At 44.8% G+C, this 25,683-nt stretch overlaps 1 protein-coding gene across 6 annotated transcripts in view; it reads left to right on the forward strand.

Annotated features, from left to right (window-relative positions):
- LONRF3 (LON peptidase N-terminal domain and ring finger 3) overlaps window positions 1-24,982 on the forward strand; it is a 38,873-nt gene extending 13,891 nt beyond the window's left edge. For 3 of the 6 annotated variants that reach the window (XM_059157269.1, XM_059157271.1, XM_059157273.1), the window contains 8 exons: window positions 272-536; window positions 1,241-1,334; window positions 10,187-10,301; window positions 12,423-12,544; window positions 14,369-14,527; window positions 15,177-15,342; window positions 16,549-16,698; window positions 19,551-24,982. In XM_059157269.1, the coding sequence (XP_059013252.1) occupies window positions 272-536; window positions 1,241-1,334; window positions 10,187-10,301; window positions 12,423-12,544; window positions 14,369-14,527; window positions 15,177-15,342; window positions 16,549-16,698; window positions 19,551-19,706 (1,227 nt within the window). In that variant the 3' untranslated portion in view covers window positions 19,707-24,982. The remainder of the gene's footprint in view (window positions 1-271; window positions 537-1,240; window positions 1,335-10,186; window positions 10,302-12,422; window positions 12,545-14,368; window positions 14,528-15,176; window positions 15,343-16,548; window positions 16,699-19,550) is intronic. The other 3 variants (XM_059157270.1, XM_059157272.1, XM_059157274.1) reach the window with 1 other exon arrangement.
- The last annotated feature ends 701 nt before the right edge of the window (window positions 24,983-25,683 follow it).

Here is a 25,683-nt window from a genome sequence, read left to right on the forward strand (position 1 = left end):
CACAGCCCAAGGTGTCTGTCCTCTACGCGCTTTTCTATCCTTGCCTAGGGAAGTTCTTCCGTTTCACCCAGGCCCGGCATGCCTTCTTTGCCGATGCTGGTGGTCGGAAGTAGGAAGTATGTCTTCTGACTGCCCCCCCACCCCAATTAAGCTGTGTGTCTACTCAGTGATCAGGGCTCCGTAGTTTTCTCTCTGTCCCCAGTCGGTAGCAGTGTCAGAGGATGATGCTGGTCCTAAGGTGATACTGACATTCGGCTCTTTCTCCGTCCAGGACAACCCGGAGCTCCCACGCTGTTCTAGTCAGGAGGAAGCAGCGGCGGGGGGAGACCGCAGCAGCCTGGCAAACCCAGTTAAAGTAGAGGGGGAGGGGAAGCAAGGCGACCAGAAAGGCCAGGCAGGAGACAAGGCGGAGAAGGGGGACGCGGCCTCTGCAGAAGCTGCCTCCACCAAGGCTGGCAAATGCCACGAAAAGAAAAGGAAGCATTGTCAAATTGAAACACGAGATCCAGAGGTGCCTGCGAAAGCCTTGAAGCCAGGTACTGACTCTCCCCAGGGAGAAAGGGGCTTGGAGGGGGCAGGGCCGGGACTCACAGGCATCTACCGGTCACTTAGCCTCCATGGGGGGCTCGGCGGGCTCTGCCGACTCTGGGCGTGTGGCCCAGCTCTGGCACCGAGCTGTGCCACCTCGGGGTGCCGTGAGGCCTTTGAAAGAGCCCACATGGTTGTTAGCACACTTTTGGGGTTCACTAATAATAAGGAAAAGCCAAGGCATAAGGTCAGGGCCCGTATCGACTACTGACACCTCACGCCCTTGGTGGTGTCGCCTCTTCCCAGGCCCACCTGCCCCTACCCTCGTCTCCATTCTAGGAATGGAGGCACGGGGTGGTGTGACCAGGCCTTGCCCTCCTACCTCCCAGCTGGGTGCCCAGTGGTAGGCATCAGAAGCAGCAGCCGCAGCCTCATGTCTTTCCAAGACAGGCTGCCAGGGCTGGGATTCAGTATCAGCCTTGAAGACCTGGCTCAGGACTCACATTTTTCTTCCTGTGGGGCTGCCGGAAGCCTCCCGAAGCCTCTTTCCGGGTATCCCACTCCCGGTGGCTCGGGTGGCCACTGCATCTACCCTCTGGGAGGCAGGTTGAGAGCAGCAAGCTGAAACACCCATGGGGTTCTCTTGCCTCAGAAGTGCTGTCTGTGAAAGTAAGGTTGGTCCATCTCTGACTTACTGCTTTCTAAATCACAGATCCTCTGGCTGAGCAGGGGGCCGAGGCTGCTGTCAGTGCTCCACTGCCATCTTTTGTGGATGCGTCTGACCTTGAATGCGCCCTGTGTATGAGGTATGTGATGGGGGCTATCACTTATTGCCCGAGGCTGCTTCTTCTGGGGAGTCCGGACCTTTGGGCTAGTGACCTATGTTCGGTTGGTTAGCACGGAAAAGCATGGTTCTAACAGAATGAAAATCACGCTGTTGTTGGTCACGTGGGCTAGCTTGTGTCCCTTGCTTACAGGTTATATTCCCTACACTCCTGACTTGGAGATACCTAAAGAGTGGGAAGGAAATGGTCTCCTCAGAGCTCACACTCAGGGCCACACTCTGAATGTCTTTGGTTTGGCCTTCATGGGATTTTTTTTGGGTGGAGGGGGTTGTTGTTAAATGTGAATGTTTAGAGAGAGGAGAGACACTCTCTAGTTGGCCATGGTTCCCCTCTCTCTCAATTGCCTGTGTCTCATATTTGCATTATTTTCCTGGTACCTTGTAGATATTTGAGTTCATGACCCTAGAACCAGTCTCGCCTACTAGATCAAGATCCCAAAGCTCAAGGGCTAATGTCAATGCCATAGGCCTGTTCTTTGGAAGCCAAATGGAGGGCCTGACTGGTTTTCGTTTTGAACAGTAGCAGAACAATATCACTTGGCCAGGCATCCCTTTTATTCCCAGTGGGGAAGCGAATTATCCACACACCTGCCCACCCGCCTCGGGAAAAAAGGAAGCTGGTACAAGCTCGGGCTGTGTGAAAAAAAGGACTTTAGTTCGGTTCCTTTCACAGCTGTGACTTTGTGGCTACGAGGAGGTGCTCCAAAGCCAGATGGCCTGGGCTTGAACCCTGGCTCTGCCACTTTACTGGCTGTTTGACCTAGAGCAAGTGATTTTTCTCTGCCACTGTTTTGTCATCAGTAAAATAGAGAAGAATAGTACCCAGCCTATGAGGTTGTTATGATTAATCGAGAGAATCTATTTAAAACACACTTAGAATAGTGCCGGACATAATAAATACTCCATGTATGTTAATTCTTTTTCTAGACCAGAGATTCTTTAAGCCCACGGACCCCTGAGGAAGTTCTTTGTATGGATTCTAAAAGATCTGTGAATTCCCTGAAGTTGTATGTAAAAATGTGTATGTGTGTGAGAGAGAGAGAGAGAAAGAGAGAGAGAGTGTGTGTGTGTGTGTGTTTCCAAAGGTCCACAGATTTCGGTAGATTCTCAAAAGTGCTTTTTTTTCCCCCCCAAAATAGCATTAAAAGAAGGCTGAGACATTTGTATAAAAGTTATTAAGATGGTTGACCCAAGAGATGTTAAGAAAAATCCTGTGGTCTACCACACAGTGGGGTCCAGCGCCACCCCCAAGGATCCTGGAGTGTTTTCTTGCCCTTTGCAAGCACGTATGCCTTCCATATCAATCATGTGCTTTTGTATTTGGGAGGACTTTTACCGTACGCATAAAAATGAGTAAGGAGCCCATTACCTGGACATGTACTTTTTCTTCCTCTTAAAAATAATTTCTCTTAAAAATAATTGCCTGGGTGGCTCAGTGGGTTGGGCCTCTGCCTTCGGCTTGGGTCCTGATCTTAGAGTCCTGGGATCTAGCCCTGCACCGGGATCTCTGCTTAGCGGGGAGCCTGCTTCCTCCTCTCTGTCTCTCTGCCTTCCTCTCTGCTTGCTTGTGATCTCTGTCAAATGAATAAATAAAATCTTAAAAAAAAATCGAATTGTCAGATTTGCTTCTGAGCTCGGGCAGACCTGAAAATGAACTGTTCGGCAGATGAATACAGCAGCACCGAAAGAAAGCCTTCCAGATACAATCGGGGAGTTTTAGGTGGAGTAGGTGAGAGCGTGGTGGGTCATGTTACCAGTTCCCTTTGACCAGCTCCCCGTCCCCCTCACAACAAAGCGTCAGGTGGGTCATGGAGGAGCCAGGATACGAGGCAGAACGTCTGCTTCCAAGCAGAGAAGGGGACCTCCGCCATCATTCCTCTAAGCCACAGTCTTTCAGGTGTCAGACTTTGCTAGACTTCGTTTAGCTTGTTCAGAAAGTCCAGGTCTTTGGCTGGACGTATCCTCTTTAATACTCCTCCCAGCATCCAGCCAATGCAAAATCAAACACACAGACTCATCCTGTTTGTGTTTTTGCCGAGGGCTCAGAATCCTGAGGTTGGAGTTCTTTTGTTCTGTTTCCTCTGCTTTCTCCCTTTCATCTTGTTTGTCCCTGATCTCAACAGGGAGCTTCAGAGAAGGGTTAGAAATTTGCTCCAAGAAATAAACACCAAGAGGATAAGATCCCCTTCTGGTTTGCTCACCCTGAGCTTAAAAGCCATTATTTCCCTTATCCTGCCCCTCTGTTCTAAATGAGACTTCAAAACAAAAGCCCATCTTTGTTTTGGGTAGCTGTAGTATATAGGCTGGTAACTTTTAAGGGGACCCCAGCTGCTTCAGAGTGCAGAGGAACCCACCAAGTCCAGAGAGCTTTTCTGGCCACAAGGCTCTTAACTGTAGCCCTTGGGACACCTGGGTGGCTCAGTCAGTTAAACATCTGCCTTCAGCTCAGGTCATGATCCCAGGGTCCTGGGATCAAGCCCCATGTAGGCTCCTCACTCAACGGGGAGTCTGCCTCTCTCTCTCTCCCTCTGCCCTTCCCCCCACTTGTGTTCTTTCCTTCTCTCTCAAATAAATAAATAAAACCTTAAAAAAAAAACTATAGTCCTGGGTCAGAAACACCCTCCCAACAGGGTTTATCTGTAAGGCAGAAATCAGATGTTGACAGAAGCTGTTTCTTGTGCATGCTTTGTTTGAATACAGTCTTGTCAAAGTTCCTTGTTTCCACCTCTAGTGATTTTTTTTTCCTTTTTATTGTCATTAGGATTATTGTCCGGTTCTATTATGACCCTCATGTGTCTTTGGGGGAGAGGGTGTCTGAGGGTTGAGATATTTTCAAACCATCTACTGGGTCATGAAACTAGACATTTGTACCTCCTCTGCAAGTCTCTAGAATGAAATCCAGTCCTGTGGCACTGCGTTAGTAGAAGACAAGTTGGAGTGCGAAGTTCATCCGACTCTAGAGGAAAACCCAGGAGCCTCTTGTACATCTTGCAGGGAAAAGGGTGGAAAAAGTGAATGGGATAAGAATTGGAGCGTGTCGTAATGAGACACTTCCCTGTCTCCCAAGTCCCCCTGGCTGAATTGGGAGAGCTCTGTTGAGGGAAGTTGTTTCCTAATTCTAACCCCTCAGAACTCTGCCCCCCAGTCTTTCGTGACTGGAAACCCCTTGAGATTTAGCCAGCTGGAATCTCTTGCCAGTGGGGCCCCCCTCTGGGGCTGTTGTGGAACATCGCCTTTGGGGTGACAAGGATATTTCGAGATGTGGAACAAGAATGCTTGATATTTGAACCAGTTACCTAATGGCCCAGTGACCTCTTTGTCAACTGAAATGAAAACTTTGTATTTAACCTAGTTTTAGCTACTCAAATAGCTGGGTGTTAAGGAGTCGGCCCCACCATCTCTTTCCTTCCTTCCCTCTCTCTTTTTCTTTCTCTTTCTCCACCCCCCTCCTTCTCATTCCCTCTTCGCTCTCCTTTGATAGCAGCAAAAGAACATAATACAAGGATGTAACTGGTGGGAAAAGATAGCTATTTCTAGACAGGCCAACCATTTTATCTGGGCTGACATGTAACTGAAAGCATTTATTATTACTATTGTTTACTCCACCACTGTGACAATGTAAAATGCTTTCTTGTGAGAAAATCTGACTCTATTCTGATTTATAAATGTCTCCCTCAAGTGTTTCCTGCAATCATTACCTAGTGGTAAATAAAATGGAGAGGACTTCAAGTATATACCTATATCTAGCTCTATCTCTATATACAGAGTTCTCTCTCTCTCTCTCTTTCTCTCTCTGGAATGGGGAAAGAGAGAACTGTGTTGTCGGTATGTCTACACACGGATGGATGATGTCTGTTCTAGATATAGGTGTGCACGCTGTCGCTGCTATGTCATATAGTGGAGAAGGAAGATGAGCTGGGGAACAAGGTGTGACTTCACACCCCAAGCCCTGCTACCTCCTAGCTAGCTGTGTGACCTTGGGCAAGTCCCTTAACCTGAGTCTTAATTTCCTCAGTAGTAATACATGAAGTTAATTTATTTGAAAAACAGTATTACACACACCAAGAACCGCAAGAGAAATATACTCCCTTTGTCTCTTGTCACTTTACTCCATCATTCTTTGGAGAGGAGCAGCATAGCCCCGAATATAGAAGCGACTTGAGTCTTAAAAGGTGATATCTTCTGAGCATCTGAACTTTGAATTATTTCAAAACAGTCACTATTTTGTCACTATGCAGTGTCTGTTGGCAGCCTTCCCGTCTGCGACCACTCAGCTCGGGGGGCATTTTAATCACAGTTCTTGCTGAGAGTTGCTGTTTCCTTTTGGGTCTGTTTCGTTCATCTGCTCATTAAATGTCAGTATTTACTGCAGTGAATTAGCCAGTGATGCCACTGCTGTTTTACAAAAGGCCAATTTTGAAGTTCTCAGGAAAAAACAGTTCAGCAGGTACAGATTCCTCAATCGTCATCATCATTAGTGTCATTGACTAAGGTGTGTAACAAATTTTCAGATTCATAGGACTCAAATTACTGGGAAAGTGGGACTTTCTGGATTTGGCTGCTGCAGGAGCTCATGGCAATGGTTTCCAAATCCGCCTGCAAATCACACTTGTGAGAAACATTCTAAATTGTGAAACACACATGGTGGAAAGTACATAAAATTAAAATTGTACTCTCTTAACAAAATTCTGTAGGGAGGATACTCGTACAGTCCTTCTCAGTTCAAGAAATAAAATGTGGCCAGGACCCCCACAAGCCTCCTTGTGGGCCACTTCTGGATCACATCTCCTTGCCCCTTGCCCACTGAAGCCACTGTCTTTCTTGATTTTTCTCTCTTCTTTTTTAAAAACAGTTTTACCGGGCCTACCCATGTATGCATCTCTAAATGGTATAATTTAGTTCTACCTATTTCTAAAACACTTCATATAAATCGAACTATCCAGAACATATTTCTTTTTGTTCTGGCTTCTTTTCCACAGTATTAGGTTTATTTACGTTACTGCGTACTGGTGATGTTTGTTCATTTTCATTCATGTATAGTGGCCCATTGTATGAATCTACCACAGTTTCTTCCTCTGTTCTATTTCAGAAGGATATTTGGGTTGTTTCTAGTTTGGAGCTGTTATGGACAACATTGCTATGAGAAGTTTCTATGTATGCTGGTACATATAAATCTTTTTCCATCTTGATTGGGTTATCTCTCTTTTTCTTACCGACTTCTAGGAGCTTTATGTATGTTGTGGACACAAGCCCCCGTTAGTCATGTGTGCTAAAAATACCTTCCCCCACTTGTGGCTTGCCTTTTTGCTCTCTTCATGGCATCCTTTAAAGAACTTACAAGTTCTTTGTTTTAATGCAATGAAATTTATCAATCTTTTCATTTATAGTTAGTGGCTTTTTTTTCCTTGTGCGTGTTTTGCCCAAGAAATCTTTTTTTCTTTTACCTTGAGATCATCAAGATATTCTGTTATGTCTTCTAAAAGCTTCACTGTTTCACATTTACCTTTCCAGCCCACATGAAAGTGATTTTTGTGTATGGTGTGAGAACAGCCCAACTTCATTTCCCCATACAGACAGCCCGCTATCCCAAATAGCATTTATTGAGAATGCTACTCATGTACTGAAAATCCCCCCTCTGCTTTGAAGTGCCACAGTTGTCATAAATGAAGAATCTGGGTCTGGGTCTATTTCTGGGCTTTCTAGTCTATTTACGGATTTGTCCTTGTGCTAGCCCTATACTGTTTTAATCACTACAGCTTTATAATAAGGTCTGATGTCTGGTAGAGCCAGTCCTCCCACAGTGCTGCCCTTAGAAGTGTCTTCGGTCCTCTTGACCCTTTGCCTTGCCTTATACCATTTAGAAATCAACTTGTCAAGTCAAAACAAACATCTGAAATAAGCCATTGGGATTTTTATCGGGATTAATTGGGTCTTCTTTACTTCCTTTCAATGAGGTATTTATAGCTCTTTCCATCATAGGTCTTGTACAGCTTTTGTTGGATTTCTTCCTGGACACTTGATTTCTAAATGTGACTGTAAATGTTGCCTTTTTAAAAATGGGTTTTCTTATGTTTTTTGCTGATGTATAGAATACAGTTGTGTGTGTATGTATATTTATTAACATCCTTGTTAATACTATCAATTCTTACAAATTCTAATAATCAGTCTGTAGATTTTTAAATGTTTTTTAAAAAAATGTATGTGTTTTAGAGAAAGGAGCCAGGGAGGGCAGAGGGAAAGGGGGAGTCATTCTTTAAGCAGACTTCCTGCTGAGCGCAGAGCCTGACAGGAGGCTCAATTCCATGACCCTGAGATCACTGCCTGAGCTGAAACCAAGAGTTGGACACTCATCTGACTGAGCCACCCAGTACCCTCTGTGGATTCTTTTAGATTTGACCAGGTCACCATCACACCATGTGTGAATAATGACAGATTTGGTGTTTTCCATTCTAATCCTCATACTTTTTTTTCCTTCTTCCTTAGTACACTGGTTAGGACCGCCATCATAGTGTTTTTTGAAAATTAATCTTACGTTTTGGCCAATTTAATAACAAAAATATATTAATTCTGTTAAACAAATGAGCTGCTTTCTAAAACAGGAATATAACATTCAAAATGTAGAAAAGTGAACCTATCAAAAGTCTCTCTCCTACTCCAGACCTTCATGTGATTGTTTATTTTTTTTTTCTAATTTCAACACTTTAAAAATTATTATTTGTACTGGTACAGACTTATTAAATTCACTTTTTCAATGACCTGTTCAGTGTGTGTCCTCTCGTCTCCTAGAAGTCAGATGCCTTCTTATACTTGTCATACTGCCAGAACCTAGTTCTGCGTCAGCACGCAGAGCACGTTTGCTAAATGAGTAAGTGAGAATCCGTTTCGTGGATAGCTTGTTAAATTTAAACTGATTTCTCTTAAGAAACTATTCATTTCTTTCCCACGAGATGCTTTTCCCTCAAATTCCACTAGAATTTTTTTAATCAAGAAAGAGGGGAATGTGCCAGCAGCTGCTAGTCTTTCACTGGCTTGTTAAAAATATCAAATCTCTGTCCCTCCCTTTGACCTGCTAAATCGCACACTTGACCCAGTAGAGCTTCACGGTGTCTGTTTTTGAAGCTCTACAGGTGGCTCTGATAATTCAGTTTGGAGACCAGTACAGGATTCATCTGTGCAGAGATTAGTAAGATTGTGGAATCCAGTGATTTTCAATCCTGGCTGCACTTTAATTAAAACCACCCAGGAGCTTTAAAAAAAAAAAAAAAATCCTGATGCCTGGCCCTTACCCTGGACCAACGGATCTGAATCTCTGCAAGCGTGGTCCCTGGCAACTGTATGGTGCTTAAAAGTTCCCCAGATGGTGGTGGAGGCTGGGAGAGGGGAGCAGGAGGTAGGATTTACAAAGGAACATGAGGCAGTATTTGGGGGTGACGGATATGTTCATGACCTGGATCGTGGAAATGGTTTCATAGGTGTGCACATAGTTTAAAACTTACTAACCTGTAAACTTGGAGTATGTGCAGCTCATGCATGTCAATTACACATCAGTAAAGCTGTTTAAAGGAAAAGCTCCCCAGGTGATTCTCACAAACAGCAGTGGTCGAGAATCATTGTTTGAACAGAGGGAGCACGCCACTGGAAGGTGGACATTGGATAGACTTTGATCTGCCAACTAGAAGCGACTTCCTCCCCTCTGGACCTCACTTTCATTCTGGTTGGGGGGGTTCAGTTTTTTTCTGGGTACTCTTCCTCTCTGACATTTTGATCCTTCTGCTCAGCCTGGCTCTGTGCGCCAGGCTGTTGTTGCACCTCCTGGCCACACGAGGGGGCTGTGCAGCTGGCTGCCTCTTCCTCTCAACTGAACACTCCTGTGAGGTCAAAAGAGGCTGGTCAGGCATCTGTCTTTCCCTTCTGTCTGTCCTTTGGTGAGCGCGGGTCCCACTTCTGAACCACCATCTTCAGCTGCCCCCACCCAGTGGTCCTGATGCAGGTGAGCCTTTCTTTTTAAGCAAAGTAAATCCATGAATCTCTGAATGTATAGAACAGCTTTTTTAAAAGATTCCCCAGATTGCTTTGAAAATATCCAGCTCCTGCAAAGCAATTAAAGTGGGATCTAATTGAAGTATATGGAGACAGATCTGCATATGCATGTGTGTGTGTGTGTGTGTGTGTGTGTGGATCAATAAACACATTGACAGTATTACTCTACTGCTTCTAAGAAAATGATCCATTCATACAAAAGGTAGTCATCTATTTGTTACAGGTGCAATATTGAGATCCTTCAGGCAGTAAACATTGCTTAGGTGAAAAATGGAGTCAAGGTTAGCAAACAAGCCAAGTCTTTTTGCACTGTACATATGATATTAAGTACTTAAATGAGTAAATGTGTGAGACAGAGTGTGTGTGTTTATCTGTGTGTGTGTTTACATATCTTTAGGTGAACAGGTTTGCTAAATATTTTAGAACAGAATCTATTCAGACACTCTGGGCATTAATCTCTATTTTTCTGGGATCTGACAGGGAAAAACATTTTGGATGCCAGTCAGAAGAGACTGACTAGAACTGATGTTACAAAATGATCTAGCTATGTCATAAATGTTGATAAATGCATTTTTAAAAAAATCCAGCTCAGGAATAAAAAAGCAAATGCTTTTCTGAAGTGCAGCAACAGCAGGGAATTATTTTAAAAAGGAAAGACACCCCCCCCCCCTTACATAGAATTTTCCAGTACTGTAAAACCTTAACATTGACTAGCTCTGTCTTTTATTTTTCATCTTATTGCATGTTTCTTCCATTTTGATTCCTAAATTTCAGATTATTCTATGAGCCAGTCACAACACCTTGTGGACATACATTTTGTTTAAAATGCCTTGAAAGATGCCTAGATCACAATGCAAAGTGTCCACTGTGCAAAGATGGTCTTGCACAGGTAAGACATTCTTTCTGTCTTGATTGTGTTAGCTTATTTGGAACTGGATACCAAAATGGTGTCCTGTTGGATCCCAAGCCAGTGCACTGTGCTAGGGAAAAATACTCCCTCAGGCCATCTATCTATTTTTCCTGTCTTAGAGCTACCCCTCCGCTCTTCACAAAGTCCTTCAGGAAAATGGGGCAACATCTAGGTTTTTATGAACTGTAAATAGTGAAACTAATTTGTGATGGAACCAAAAGGATTAAATTGAGGACAAACAGGGATCCTGGTGCTAAGCCTATCATGGCACCTGATTCATTGCAATCTTAGGTGAATCCTCTGTCCTCTCTGGGCTTGGACGAGATGAGTGCTGATGTCTTCTCATCATCCTTGTTTATTCTGTGGTTTGAAGGTATCACTCCCAGGTCCCCAGAAAAACCTCACAGACCTTCAGTGTAGTCCTTGTTCCATGCCCCCCACCCCCACCCCGTGAGCTGCTGTACTTACTAGCAGATATTTGGCCACTTGAAAAGCTCTGCAGCTTCCAGGTCCTCCAAAAGGAACCACACAGGCAGCCACCATTGTTTTTCAGGTGGACTGGAGGACTTTCCTGTAGCACAGGAACACCTGGGAGCCCATCTTGTTTTCCCTCCCCTGGGGACTTGTGCACGACACATTATAGTCAGTCTTAAAGTTCCTTGACCCTTGTTGTCCCCAAGGAGAGGGCAGAAATGCCAGGCTGTCTCTAGGTGAATGTAGGTCCAGAAAAGTCACCTGCTGAGCTTTCCCAACACCCAAACGTTTGAACAAAGGGAATGGAGTGAAATAATCAACCAGGATAATCCTGGGTGTGTGCTGGCCTGATGGTGGGTGAGGAGCCCATGGTCCTTATACATAACAATACACGTGTGTTGTGGTAACACTACAACATTCATGTAAACAGAAAGAAGAACCTGCTCTTGCTGAGCACCCGGAGAAAACCGCTGTTAACATCTCAGTATGTGCCTTTCCTGGGTTTCTGTTTTAGCATCAGCGGTGGAGTCTGGATTAGCAACCTCCTGAGTCATTGCTTTTCCCCAAAGACTGGGACTGGGCAAAGCAGCTGATCCGCCATTAGGCGGTAGCAGGGGCTGGGAAGGCATCCTAAGAGCAGATGCTGCGGGGTCCCAGACTCAGGGGCTAGAAAATATTCTTGTCTGTCTCTGTGTATTGGCACAGGGGCGCACTTACACTGTGTCCAAGAGCGATAAATATTTTATGCCAATCACGTTCACTGCAGAATAGACACACAGAGCCCATACTGGGAATGGAAAAAGGGTCTCCAACAAGCAATTTTATACCCAGGAGCTCCCCCTGCTGGGTCTCTATGGGTAGTGTCCGTAGCAAGCAATTCGCAGATGTTTTAACTCTCATTGTCTGGTTCACACAGTTAAATTCCCATTGCTTACGGATCCCTGGATATGTATGGAGTAGGGGTGTTTGCGAGGATAGTAGTGACCAATGGACCTGAGTTTGGCTCTGAAATCATGGTTTATAACATAATTTCAGTGATAACCTAGATGATATATCTAAAAAACAGATTAAAAAAATCACCAGTATTTAGTTGTTGTTTTGTTTTTAGCTAAAGCTGGGCGGGGGGAATATTTAGACTGACAGTATCCAGAAGCCGAGCATTGGGGTGGGGTGCCGTGGGTATGGGACAGGTCAGGAAAAGATCAGTGTTTGAAAATGGCTTTTTCATGCCCCAAACATTTTGACCAGACTTTCAGTATATCCCAGATGGAGACCATTTTCATGAGCTTGTAAATGCAGTAACCAGAAAAGGAAAGGGAAAGATTTGCCCTCCCACCTTTTTCACAAGCACATAATCTCAATTTGAGCATTTTAGGGAAGCTATGAGATTTTTAGAACTTCAACACAGGTCTTTTTCCCTTGTTAAAATATTTTTGCCTAATTATAAAGGTAATTAGTCACATGTAATATCCAGAGAATATATGCAGTATGATTTATCACCTGCTAATACATGGGTCCAAATTACTCCAATATGTGGGTCATTCGACTATCCTACTGACAAAAGCAGGCGTGCTTTGTGTTTTTCTGAAGACTGATTAGTATTTCATTGCCCTGTTCCCCCTTTAGTGCTTGGCATCCAGAAAATACAGCAAAAATGTCATAATGGAAGAGCTAATAGCTAAATTCCTTCCAGAAGAACTCAAGGAACGAAGGAGGCTTTATGAAGAAGAAATGGAAGAACTTTCTAAGTATGTATATGCACGTTTTCTCTTTTTTCTTTTTCAGTTTGACCCACAGAGGCTCATAGAACTGAATGTGCACATTTCTTCCTAACTTTTCACTTGATGATATCATTTTGGTAGCTTGACATTGGCCTTGGTGAGAGTATCTACACTATAGAAATTGGCAAATGCTGTAAGCCAGAGCTTCCCCCAGAAGCCAGTTGCTCAGCGCTTACCCACGCACCACAGACCATTGACCAGGTCACATCTTGGCACTTGTGCCTGGGTGTTGCTGGTAGGAGGTAGGAGTAAATTTGGAGTAGCTAATCAGGGGAACTCATGGAGTGTACAAAAGACTGCAAATACTTAAGCAGGTTCTGTGAGGTTAAGAACTTTGGTGCCAACCAGACCTGGGTTTGTGACCCAATTCTGCCACAAAGCGAGTACACTTCAGGACCTCAGGCAAGTCCCTTGACCTCTCTGGACCTCAGTTTCCTCATCTGTAGCTTGGGAATAATCCGTTCTTACCTCACGGACTTGCGAAGATTAAATGAGCTAGTGCACAGTAAGTACTTAATTAATGGTAATGGTAATAGTGAGACTGCTGCTTGTTCGGTGCTTCCTCTGCCTGGCCCATGGGGGAGGCAGGGTAAGGAGGCAAGGAAGGAGGGCTCCTCCGCTGGAAGAGCAGCTCACTGGGAAAAAGCGGGAGGCAGTCTCTCCCTTCTGCCTCTTCTACTGCTGCCTCCCGCCTTCCCATCCCCACTGGAATCCTCACAGCATTCTGGGGGCCAGGTGCCCAGGTGCCCCCCTTACAGAGAACACCTCTGAACTGCCACAGCTTCGTTTGAGCGAGCCTCTCACTTCGGATGATATGTTCTCCTGAGAAGCTAGAAATTAAATCCTTGTTTTTCTCCTTGACTTAGAGTAGATCTACTCAGGGCATCTTTATTTCTGATTCTTAAATTTGCCTTGAGTTTCTCTGAGCCCTTATCTCCAATATCACTTAGTGTCTTATGAATAAACACTGGGGTATACTAGAGGGATATCTATTTAAAGAAGTCCTAAACTTAATACTGCGGGGATGTGGGCAGATGGTCTTATAGCTATTGATAAGTTCCAGTACTGGATTTACCAGACGAAGAAGAGAACGGTGATGGAGGAGGCGCTGGGCCGGTTGGTGGTTTCCCATCAGGCTGTGCGTCTGCTTCTTCATGGGCACTTGTTGAAGGGCAGACTCCTGGGTCCTAACTCCAGAGCTAATATACCAGTATCTCAGGGGTCCTGCAGCCCACTGTATGGACCGAGGGCCCCCTGGTGACTGATGCACAGGAGCTTTTGAGCATCACTAGACTAGCACCTTACCTCTCTGCTACTCCCTCGTCCTTCTGGCTGGGTCTGCCCAGCAGGTCTCCTGGGGGCTTTGTAAATTTGAGATGCTGATGGAGACCTTGCAGAGATTTTCCCACCATGCCCCTGGAGGGCTGGGTCTACTTTTACCACCAGCACGACATCTGAAGAGATTGTTTTGAGTAGAGAGCATTAAAAAAAAAAAAAAATTGAGGAATAGCTATCACCCACCATGTGAAGGTACTAGAGGACGTCTTTAGGCAAATTAGAATGTATAGAATATCGGTTTCAATTTCTCAGTGCTTAGGCTAACCTCTGCACCAGGTAATGGGACTCAGCCCGTAGTGTCCGTGGCATCTCAGGATTTTTTTTTTAATCAGCCATCGAAATTTGAGGTCTCCTTGCCTTCCTGTGGGGGAACCACAAGGGGACGTTTGATCAACTTTTCTGTGTTCTGCTTCATTGCTTTGAGACATCCACATCATTTGCTCTTCCTGACAGCTTAAATAAGAACGTGCCTATTTTCGTGTGTACTATGGCCTATCCCACCGTTCCTTGTCCCCTGCACATCTTCGAGCCTTGTTACCGCTTGATGATTCGTAGATGCATTGAGACAGGCACAAGGCAGTTTGGCATGTGCCTTGGAGATCCCGTCAAAGGGTAAGTGGAGAACTATGGAGGGTGAAGGGAGGCTTGGCTGGAGAGGGATTTGGGTTGACTTTGGGGCGCTCCCAGAAGACGGGAGCTCCCGAGATTTAGTCAGTCCGTGACCGTGAGTGTTCATAGAGACCATGGTCTCCCTGGCCCCTAGCCTACCATGTAATAGGCTGCCTATATAAAGGAACCCCAGGATTAATCTGTTAAACGAGTGGCATTTACTCTACAGTTTGTTTCACTGGAAGACTGTGGACCTGGGAGTCACACTGCCTGGCTTTACATTCTGGCTCCAGCCTGAGCAAGTTTGACTTTGGACGAGTTATTTCTGTGACTCAGTGTCCTTATCTGCAGAGTGGGCACAATAGTGCCTACCTCACTGGGCTTGTCGGGAGGGTTGGCGAGTTAACGCGCATAAAACACTGAGCACAGTACCTAATACACAGTGTATGCTCCATACACGAGAGCAGTTAGGTTATCGCATAAACATTTTTCTTTGCACAGACACTGCCTGTTGTGTAGTTGCCGCCGTGGACCCCAGCACAGGCAAATAGGCAGAAGTCCCTCGAGGCACAGCCTGGGATTACAGAAATGGTTCAGGGCCAGGGCACAGAAATGACTCAAGGATTTACGTCTGTACTCATACCCTATTAAGCAGGTTCGCGGAATACGGCTGCATCCTGGAGATCAGAAATGTGCAGTTCTTTGCTGATGGCCGCTCAGTGGTGGACAGCATAGGCAAGAGGCGCTTCCGGGTCCTCCATCAGGGCCACCGAGATGGCTACAATACAGCTGACATTGAATACATTGAAGACCAAAAGGTGAGGGCGGCCAGTGCCATGAATCCCAAGGCCAGGCTATCCCTGTAGCTTGGCCCACAAAGATGTTTGCAAAAGAATTTCTCAGCGCTGTTGGGGGTCTTGGGATTTCTCACCAAATTGTTATGGTGACACTGAATGCTGCTGGATTGCTGTTTGGCTGTAGAATGGCACCAGGAGCGCTCCATGTCCTGGCTTTCTCTGCCTAGCTGCTGAGTCCTATTCATGTGTGAGAAATGGCAAGCCAGACCAACCACGCAGAGGCCCGTTCAGCCTAGGAGTCAGGTCTCTGCCACAGATGTCAAGGGGTAGATAAGGAGCAATAGCTACACTTGTGCATTTTATGTATCAATTTATTTATATTTTCCAACTTTGTCTTTTGAGATAATTATAGATTCACATGTATGTTTGTATTTTTTAAAAATATTTTATTTATTTATTTGACAGCTCAAGCAGGGGAATGGCAGACTGAGGGAAAGGGAGAAGCAGGCTCAGGGAGCCTGATAATGGGGCCTGATCCCTGGTGGCTGGGATCATGACCTGAACCGAAGCAGATGCTTAACCCACTGAGCTACTCAGGTGCCCCCGTACATTTGTATTTTTAAACATGCAGCCTGCTTAACAGTTCTTCCCTAAAACCCATCATACCATAAAGCAGAAAAATAACATGTCCAGTTAATCTTTGGTGTTCTGGACTAATGGGTAGAAGAAAAGGTAAATAATTCCACGTTCATTTATGTTTACATTCACTACATGGTACAAGATTAGTAAATGTTTGATTGGTGAATGAATGTATTTGACATGCAAAATAGAGTTACACAGTGAGACACAGACATACTTAGGTCTCTTTTGCCAGTGCGCAATGGGAAACCAGATATAAAACATGAAAAGGAGAGAGGCGTAAAGCAGCGTAAGCTAGTTGGACAGCATGCCTCCACTCAAGCCAGTGCGCCCCTCTGGTTTCCTACCTGTCTTGCTGTTTCAGCTAATTTACCCAGAGGAGACTTTATCCTTCCTCCTGCCCCTCAACAAGTTATGCACAGCCCATCCTCTGGCAGAGGAGACGTTCACATACCACACTGGAGAAGGCCGGGTGGGCAAGCCTTCCTAGGGGGGCAGGCTGGATGCCCAAGGGAGTCTGTGTCAGCAGCAGCCTTGGGAGTGGTGGAGAAGGTACAGAGTGCTTCATTTCCACTTTGGTACTTTCAGGTTCAAGGAGACGATTATGCTGAGCTCATGGGATTGCATAATTGTGTCTATGAGCAAGCGTCATCGTGGTTTCATTCGCTCAAATCATCTCTGAAGAATCGGATAATCAGTCACTTTGGTCCCATGCCAGAGAAAGATGCTGATCCCCAGGTACATGAATATGTCTTTTTGTAATGGACTGCCCCCACTGGATGAGAGAGCCTAGGGCTTGGGATCAGGTGGGTGCACGGTTGCCATTTGGCAGACCAGGAACAGAGAGGAAGATGGATCCTGAGTCAGAATTGGAGCAGTAAAGTAAAGCAGTAGGAACTTGGATCCAAGACAGGTTTTGAGAAATAAGTCAGGTGAGAGTTTGAGAACACAAACACCATCAACAGAAGAACTTTGAGTGAGGGTCCAGAGTCACACCACAGTAATATGTGGGAGTGACAAGATTCACGCAAAGGCCAGGCTTAAGAGAAGGGTATCCTGGGAGCTGAGACCAAAGGTTTCCAGTTCTGGGGAGCCCCATAACTCTCTTCCCCATTGCTGTAGGAGCAGGGAGTTGGGACCAGCTAACTTACAGGATTCGAACTGCAAACCCCAGAATCTTCTCACACCTGGGTCCCTCTCTCCTTAGCCTCGTATGTCTAGACCCTTGTCATTGTTCTCATCAGGGGTGAGCAGGTCCTGAGCAAACAGACCCAATCTTTAAATCTACCCTTGGCTGAATTATACTAGAAAGCAGTTCATTAGGTTCTACTGGATTAGTCTGTTTCCTGGGGAGACAGGTCCACTTGAGAGATCAAGCTGCAGATCAGAAGCTTTTCAGGAAATTGGAGATAGTTAAGTTTCTCTAAGCTTTGTTTGCCTGGTATAAATCAGACAATACTCTCTCTCTAAGACCAGGTTGGAGATAAGCTAGTTAAATATTTGCCCATGATCACCTCTCCCACATTCTGAGCTGGCTCCCTACATCGTCACTTCCATGACTTCCTTGATTGTTTGCTTTCACTCTGTCACAGTAGTGAGTTGGAATATGTATGTTCTGATTTCCCTGCCAAGAGACTGGTCCTTACCACTCTAGCTGTGTGACCTTGGATAAGTCCCTTCTCCTCTCTCAACCTTTCTCCCAGCTCTGAAATGAGGGAGGTGGGAGAGGAGGTCTTCCAAGTCCCCTCTTCTTCTTGCATCTGGGGCTGTAAAACACCGGTCTGTTCCCTAATGGACTGAAATGTCTCACTTTCTCCAGACCACAAACGTGCCTCTTTCCCACCTACCCCCCATGCAAAGGCATGAATGTTGAAGGGAGAAAGTCCAGTCAGTGCTTCCCAGTGACCCAGCTCCTGGCTCTGGGCCACTGTGACTCAGAACTACGTCAGAGCTATGAGCAAGCTCATGATCAAGTGTAACGTTCCCCTTCACCTTTTGGAAAGCATTCTTCCTCAGTCAGGCAGAAGGTAGCAATCAGCAATGACACAGCATATTCCTCAAGAAAAAACACAGATGCCAGAGAGTGATTCATAAGGGCTCGATGACACAGAAAGCTGAAATCTTGGGCTCATTTCCTTTCTTATTAGAACCATTATCATATTGCTTTGGCAGCAGCAAAAAAATTATAATAATAATTTAAAAAATCATCCAGTTTGATCTAGTCAGTGTTGCAGCCCCAGAGGTCCCATTAATAAGAATTTTCTAAGCTTTGGGAGGAGATTTCTCAGAAATCTCAGAAATAGCTGCAAGTATTAACATCACCTTAAATGTCTTTGTTAATGGCCCTGGGAAAGATAGTTTAGAATATGTCAATTTCATATCCAGAACTAATAATAGGAGGGAGAGCCTGTTACAGCTCACAGTGAGGGGCAAAGAAGAATTCAGAAGCTACAGGCACAGAGAAGCCAAGAAGGCAGCAAGGTTTGGGGAGAATCAGGTGAACCAATTTGGAGGCAAATATGTAGGTGGTCTGACCAGAGTGGGGTTCTGTATAGTCCTAAACCCATCTTCTGGAAGTTGCGAGTCGAGAGCTCATTTCAGGCTTCACAGGAAATAAGTCACCAGTGTCTAAAACGTGTACCTGAGACGCTGCTGACAAACTGAATTTCGGTAAAGGACTCATGTGGGATGGGAAGGGTCGTTATTAAAAAAGTAACCTGGGGACCGAATACATTTCTAATGTGAATGTGTTTTCTAACTGGAAATTTTGCAGAGTGGGATTGCTGTGCTTTGGGGCTGTGGATCATAGGCTTTGGTTTCAGAGGAGAAGCTAGCTGTGGCCTTGTAGAGTGACATGGCATGTGGGAACTATATTGCCTTCAGCCAGGAGCAGGGAAATAAAGGGAGTTAAGAGACATGTCGAGCCCAAGGGATCATGGGAATTGAAGGCCCACAGGTGGTAGGTGTCAGTCCAAAGAACCTAAACAGAATCTTTGAAATGGAACAGACTGAGTGGTAGATATTCTAGCTCCCAGAATCACACTGGCTGGGAGGTATAGGGTATCTGTTAGGATATTGATTTGTTTGCTTTAACAACTACTAAAAATAACCGTGGCTTGAACCAGATAGAGAGCTGGGGCAGCTCTGTTCCATGAGATCATTCAGAGATTCAGTGTCCTACATCGCAGATCTCTACCATCCTCAGAATGTTGCCCCGTCTTTCTGATAGAAGAAGGCTGGTCGTCACCATGTTCACGCTCTGGCCGGGAGCTGGGGGGAGAGAAAGAGTAAGGTGGCGGGCCCAGGACCTGTTCCCGGCGCATGATCCGGGAGTTACACATAGAACTTCTGTTTACATCTCATTAGCCAGAACCTGGTCTTGTGGCCTCCCCTGGCTCAAGGCAGCCTTTGTTTTCTGGGTGGCTACACGCCCAGCTCGGATAAGGGGACGTAGACCTGGGCGTGATCAGCAGGGTCTGCCGTACACAGAAGCAGTTCGTCCTGCGACGTTTACCGTGCGGTGTGGGAAACCTGCAGACTGAGCTCACTTCTGTGAAAATGGGATGAACCCATGTGTTTCTCTGTTGTAGGTTAACCCAAATGGCCCAGCCTGGTGCTGGTGGACGTTAGCGGTTCTCCCACTGGAAAGCCGAGCTCAGCTCCCATTCCTAGCTATGAGGTCCTTAAAGGATAGACTGAACGGCATTCGGCGAGTCCTGGCCTTTATATCCCGAAACCAAAACTAGTGAGAGTGGATTGCTGAAGAGGAAGGCCCACCCTCCCCACCGCCCTTGGGGGAGTCATCTTGTAAATATATCTAATTGCAATAACATCTTAAGAGAAGGAAGTATCAAACAGGCATTTCCTTGCTGTTGGTCACAGAGAGAAAATGTGTAGAAAGACCAAAAGCATGGGACCTGTTTGAAACTTTCTGTCTTAAGATGCTTCTTGACATGCTGCACAACGACATGCTCAGCAGAGGTGTTTAAAAGCCCAGAAGAAAAAAATTCCTTTGATTTCGACATAAACTTTTCCGAAAGTTTAAAGTGGTTTTGCTTTAATTTTCTTTCTTGCATAGTTAAGTGTGTGGTTGAAATGTGACACACAGATACTAATAACGTCGTGTTATTTCACTGACTTGAGTTCTCATTCCACATGGTTCAGGGTTTATACAGCATTGTGTAAAATAAGGTTCATCGTTCTATCCGTTTTAATAATTTATTTTTTGCACTACAGTATCCTTTTTTCTACATGTGTGTTTGTGACTATTTAAGTGTATGTTACTAAGAAGCCAGTTACTTTATTTATTAACGTGGTTTACCGTGTACCAAGGGGGAAATAACAGTACTAGAAATGTGCCATTTTTGCTTTTATCACATGTAACTGTGATTCTTAAACCAGTTCTCGAACGATTTCCGGATCTACCCCATTGGAAGGTTAGAGGAAGTTCAGGGTCACATAGAGATTACTGATCTTCGCAGGTTCCATTTGGCTTTCAGTTTGGGTTCAACAATATAAGATACACAAGGGATTTGGCATACATTATGGAATAAGCCAGGGTGAGGTAAAATAATCCATTCTCTCTGTGTTATATGGAGTAGGGCTGAAGGAATGACTTTCTTTCAACCAAGAGATGAATCTGAGGGGTGTCTTTCAGAACAATCTGTTGTAGGCATTTATCTCAACAATCTAATTACAGTGAACCTCATGTCTCCCCAGTGCAGTTAGGAGTGGGATTCTGAGGCAGGATGATTTTTAACCCTTCAGAGGGAATGATTTTCAGTCTGGCACATCATAGCCTCCATACCCCACCTCTTCTCAGGGTTCTGGGGATCACGACCTGGCTAGCACTGGTGCAAACACATGAAGAAGAGCTCTTTGTTATTAAAATGCAATGAAGCCAGTAGAAAAGGTAGAAACCCTTAAAAAAAAAAACCCAGAAAAACTATCTTTTCAGTTTGTAAAACTCTTTAAAGGAAATAGTGAATCCATGATTTTATCTAAGCACTGCCTTCCCTCCCAAACACTACAGGCCAAAGATAGAGGTACAGCGGAAGGATAATGGGTAAGAAGGTAAGAGGGAGGTCTTGTTTAGCCCGCTTAGTGCTAGTGTGATTCCTTTAGTGCCGGGAGAACCTGAAAAATGCCCTGAGGATGGCGTGTCACAATGACAATGGGGTGAAGAGATTGGGACAGGCAAAAAGTGAGTCCCACCATTCACACTGTCGTGGGCATTATCACCCGATGTGATGCCGGGGTCCCTCCACCCCTCTGAGGAGGGCTTAGTGCCTCAAGGAACCGTTCTGGCTTCTTTCATCACCACCTTCGTCCAGAAACAGAGAAGGGAGAATGAGATGATCCAAGGCAACAGAACAGAGATTCACATAAGCAGAAACTCAAGGATCTTTTCTGCACTTGCCAAATGGATGCTATATTGTCAGAGTGTTATGTTACCAGGCATGATGTTTGCGGCCAGACCAGGCTAGTGAAAAATGGAAGTATAGGCGTGGTTACTGCCCAGGCAAATTCTGCAGGGCTCAGGGAGCAGGAAATTAAAGTCTCCCCCTCCCACTTGGTGCCCAGCCACGAGGTCGTAGCACTAGGACTCTAGTGAAATATTTTCCCATCATCTAGTGCAAATGCAGCAAAGAAAATGTCATAAGCATCTCCCCTTGGTAGATGTTTTTGTTTTATGATTTAACACTTTCTGGGGCCCAGGGTCCTAATCTAGGAATTGGCAGTGTTCAGTGCCACATATACAGTTGTTATGAATGTTATATAAGGTAGTATTTATGTAAATCACTTAGAGTGTCTAGCGCCTAGGAGAGGTTCAAAAAATAATAGTTTTGATTAGGTTATTCATAGTTATAGAATATCATCAGGGGCCCATGTTTGCATAAAACACTGTCTTTACACACAGGACCCATATCTACTCCTTGAAACGTAGTTGGGGGGATCCGCACCACTGATTCTTGGACTATAACTTGATGCTTTACAGTTAATTCCTTTTGGAGACAAGTCTGTTTGGGAAAATGAAAAGGCTAGGGAACAAATGAGGGTTAGAGACAAGGGAGACTTCTGGGCAAGATCATTTTTCCTTATTTCAATAGGACTAAAAAGTAGTGCTCTTTGGAGGTCTAGAATTTCTGATATAATGGAAGTCTTAAGTTCTAGCTCCATTTCAATAACCAGCTCATCATTTGCTCTTCAAAGAGTATTAAAAATCTTGGCCATGCCAGAGTGAAGAGTTTTACAATCTGACTTTTGTGCTTATTAATTCATGGGATTTCTTTATGCTACTGCCACAGAAGTTTATTGTGAACCTAGTAAGTACCGGCCACCAAGCCACGTACTTGCAGGTTCATTCCACGAACATACACAAGTTTGTGGAATCGTTTCTTTTCCACATCAGCCCTGTGAGATCAGTTATCATCCCCACATTACAGATGAGAAGGCTGGGGCCCTGCAATGTCTAACATTTTGCCCAGATAACACAGCCAGTTAATAGCCAAGCTTGATTTTGAACCCCTTACTTCACAGATTTTTAACACTTTGGACAGTTTCTGTTACACATAATTTTATTAGATAGTCAAGGTAAGTATGACTGGCTCATGATTCAAATGGCAGTTGGGGGTTAAGTAAAATGCAGTTACCTCATACATCATAATCTAAGTAGAAAGGAAAGTTTTTTTTTTTTAAGTAAAATTCTACAGTATAGAATATTTTATGTTGATAAATGAGAACCTAACTCCAACAAATAGATCTTGGCTGGGCAGAATTGCACTGTACTCTCGATAGCCTAAAAACACATTTGAGTTGTCTTCTAGCAAGCTTTTGTGTCAGCAGTGGTTGGAGGCCAGATGTAAGGCTGATGAGCCTTGGCTTTCTTTGGGATGTACTTGAATGGGGTAGTCAGCTGAACATGACCATTTTCACCACTTATAAACTGATTTTGCTGCCAAGCTTGGGTATGAAGATTGTACAGAGAAAAGACATAAGGCTAAATCTAGGCCAGAAGTACAAGACATCCCCCTTGGTAGACTGTGCCATTTATTTGGATAATTTTCTCGTTTTAACCTAGATTATACCTAGATTATTTTCTGTGTGTATATATATGTGTGTATATATGTATATATGTGTGCATATATATATATATTAGGTACCAAGCAGATACGATGCCTTTCTGCTTTGTACTGTACTACTGCTGCTAGCTAATACCCAGCAAAATGTAGAAAATGAAAAATGTTAAACTAATTTTCTGTAGACAACTTGGAGAAAAGGGCACCTGCCCCTGACTTAATGGGGCCGAGAGACCTGACTATTTTGAGAATTTGCCTTTTCTGAAGGCTGACTGCATCTAGCCCCATGGCGTTTCTAGCTCTGCCTCTGGGGCTGGCCTGGGCTCAGATAATCCCCTGTGACTGGCCGTCAGAGCCGTGGAGCTCCTGAGGTTGGTTCACAGCACCCAGAGGTCTCTTACTGTCAAACAGATTGCATGCTGTGGATAGACCAGAATCCATCAGGGACTGTGCTCCCCTGCCAACTCCATTTCCAGGTTGGGAGCTTCATTCAAGGACTCAGAACTTGAGTTCCCAACATGTTGACTTTGCATCCGTTTCTGTTTATCGAGGCAAAATCGTAGCAGAGGCATATAAGGATGCAAATGGAAGGCAGCCCAGATAATGGAAAAGGACAGATTTTCAGCCCATCTGGGGCTTGAGGAGTGAGGTTTTGATTTAAGATTGAAAGCAGTTCTGCAAAGCAGGCCGGCTGCATGGGCTACAGTGTGTGCCCCTCCCTTCTTTCTGAGTGCAGAGGGAGACAAGGAAAAGGAGTCACGTACAATGTACGCATTCAGTTCCTCTTAGAACGATAGCTCCCACTGTTCAACTGTTTTATAATCCTGGTGATACACATCCAGAGGTGAAATGAAGTTGTTCTCACTTACAAGTGGTTATTTTTCAATGCGCTAAGTTAACCTTGAGAGAGAAGTGCCTGTAATCTCCGTTCCTGGTGTCCTTCTAAAGCTTTTGCTTCACGACTCTGTAGCTGTTTAAAAATTTGTCGCAGCAAATGTGATTAACAGAAGTTTACAAAGCAACACGGTAGCTTGTGCGTCATGTTAAAAATCGCCTGTTTCTCTATTGTCAAAGCAACAACAATAAACAGCAAAATAAAAGGAGCGCAAATAGGCCAATGTGGCATCATAGGCTTATCTTAGATACACTAGCTCCATCTTTTCAGGCCGCGCTCAGTCCTGCCAGGATTAAAATCTCAAGCAGGCCGTGCAAACAGTGGCAAATGTGTGGGTGTGCTTGTTAGCCCGCTTGTTTGTTCAGCAGCCATTTTACTTTCCCGCTGTAATGAACTGGAAGGGAAATTAAGATAATGCTTCCTCCCCGCCCCCTTGTTGTTATTCAACTACCTCTATATGCTTGGTTTCTCCTTATGGGTTTCTTTCTTCCAAATCTATACAAAATGCTGTTTCAACTCTTCTATGTTGTAATAACAATGTGATTGATGTAGACTTTTGCTGTGAAAGATGTTCATGCATTAAAAAATGTTTCCTATCGTTTCACTTTATATCTAACAAAGCTCAACCCATAACTTTTGGGCAGGAATTGCCTAAATAAGTCATCATTTTGTTGGAAGCCGAATAGAAGGGAAAGCTAATGGACCATCTATTCTGTTCTTGTTCCTGTTGCTTGAAATACATTTGATCAGAAGATATTTCAAGGAAGTAGATTTTCACTCAAACAGTAAGCTCTCACGCATCTGACAGTGAGGCCGGCGTGAGCTAGTTAATGTGACTGATGTGTTCTGAAAACCTGGCCATAAACTGTCTTTCAAAAATGCAAAAATTGTTTAAAAAAAATCTTGTTATTTAAAGACTTATGTTGAGTGTTTTGCCAATAACCCACCCCTAGTTTGTTTGCAGATCCGTTCATCTGTTGGGTTTGCTTCAAACAGAATACACTACTTACCATTTTCTTTGCCAAAATAAAATGTTTGTGAAAAGCAAGTTATGTGTTTTTATTTGCGTCAGACTGTTTCTCCACGATAGGCTAAAGCTAAGGCCCAAAGCGTGAACCCTTTGATGGGAAAACTGGTAAAACTGGGACAGTGGGCAATACTGACCGAGCTAGGTTCGGCAAGTGCGACTCAGCAACATCTTTTCAGTACCAGTTTTAAGTCTCCTGCCACGGAAGACTTTATGCAGGGTCTGTTTCCCCCCAGCAAACAAAATACAGTGGAGTGCGACAGTGAAAATGATAGCAAATCCCACTTGGCTTGACCTTCGTGTAACAGGGTCTTTTGTGTAATTGAGAAAAATGAGAACTCCTGGCCAAGTAGATCCCAGAGGAAACACTTGGCTCTGTTGGACTTCCGGGCCCAGTCCACCCTGTCTGGTGGTCAGGAGTTGGAGCGGACCCCGGCCAAAGGCACAGTCTTCCCTCCCAGGCGGTCCGGGCCAGAATGCCTGCGTAACTCTCTCTGGAGAACTGCACTGGGTCATCTCAAAGGAAGGTCTGGTTTGCAGTTGCCCTCCCGGCCTTGGGCAAAGCCAAAGCCAACACTTTCTGCTTCCTCTCCTCTGGGATCCACCCTGGCTCCACTCCCGTGAGTTCTCTACGGCCAAAGATGCCTCCCTGGAAGGAACTCCCTGTGTCCAAATTAGATCAGAGCAAGAGAAGGAAAGAACAAATGCCCTAGACCCACAGG

The sequence above is a fragment of the Mustela lutreola genome, chromosome X (genome assembly GCF_030435805.1).
Source record: "Mustela lutreola isolate mMusLut2 chromosome X, mMusLut2.pri, whole genome shotgun sequence".
NCBI lineage: Eukaryota > Metazoa > Chordata > Mammalia > Carnivora > Mustelidae > Mustela > Mustela lutreola.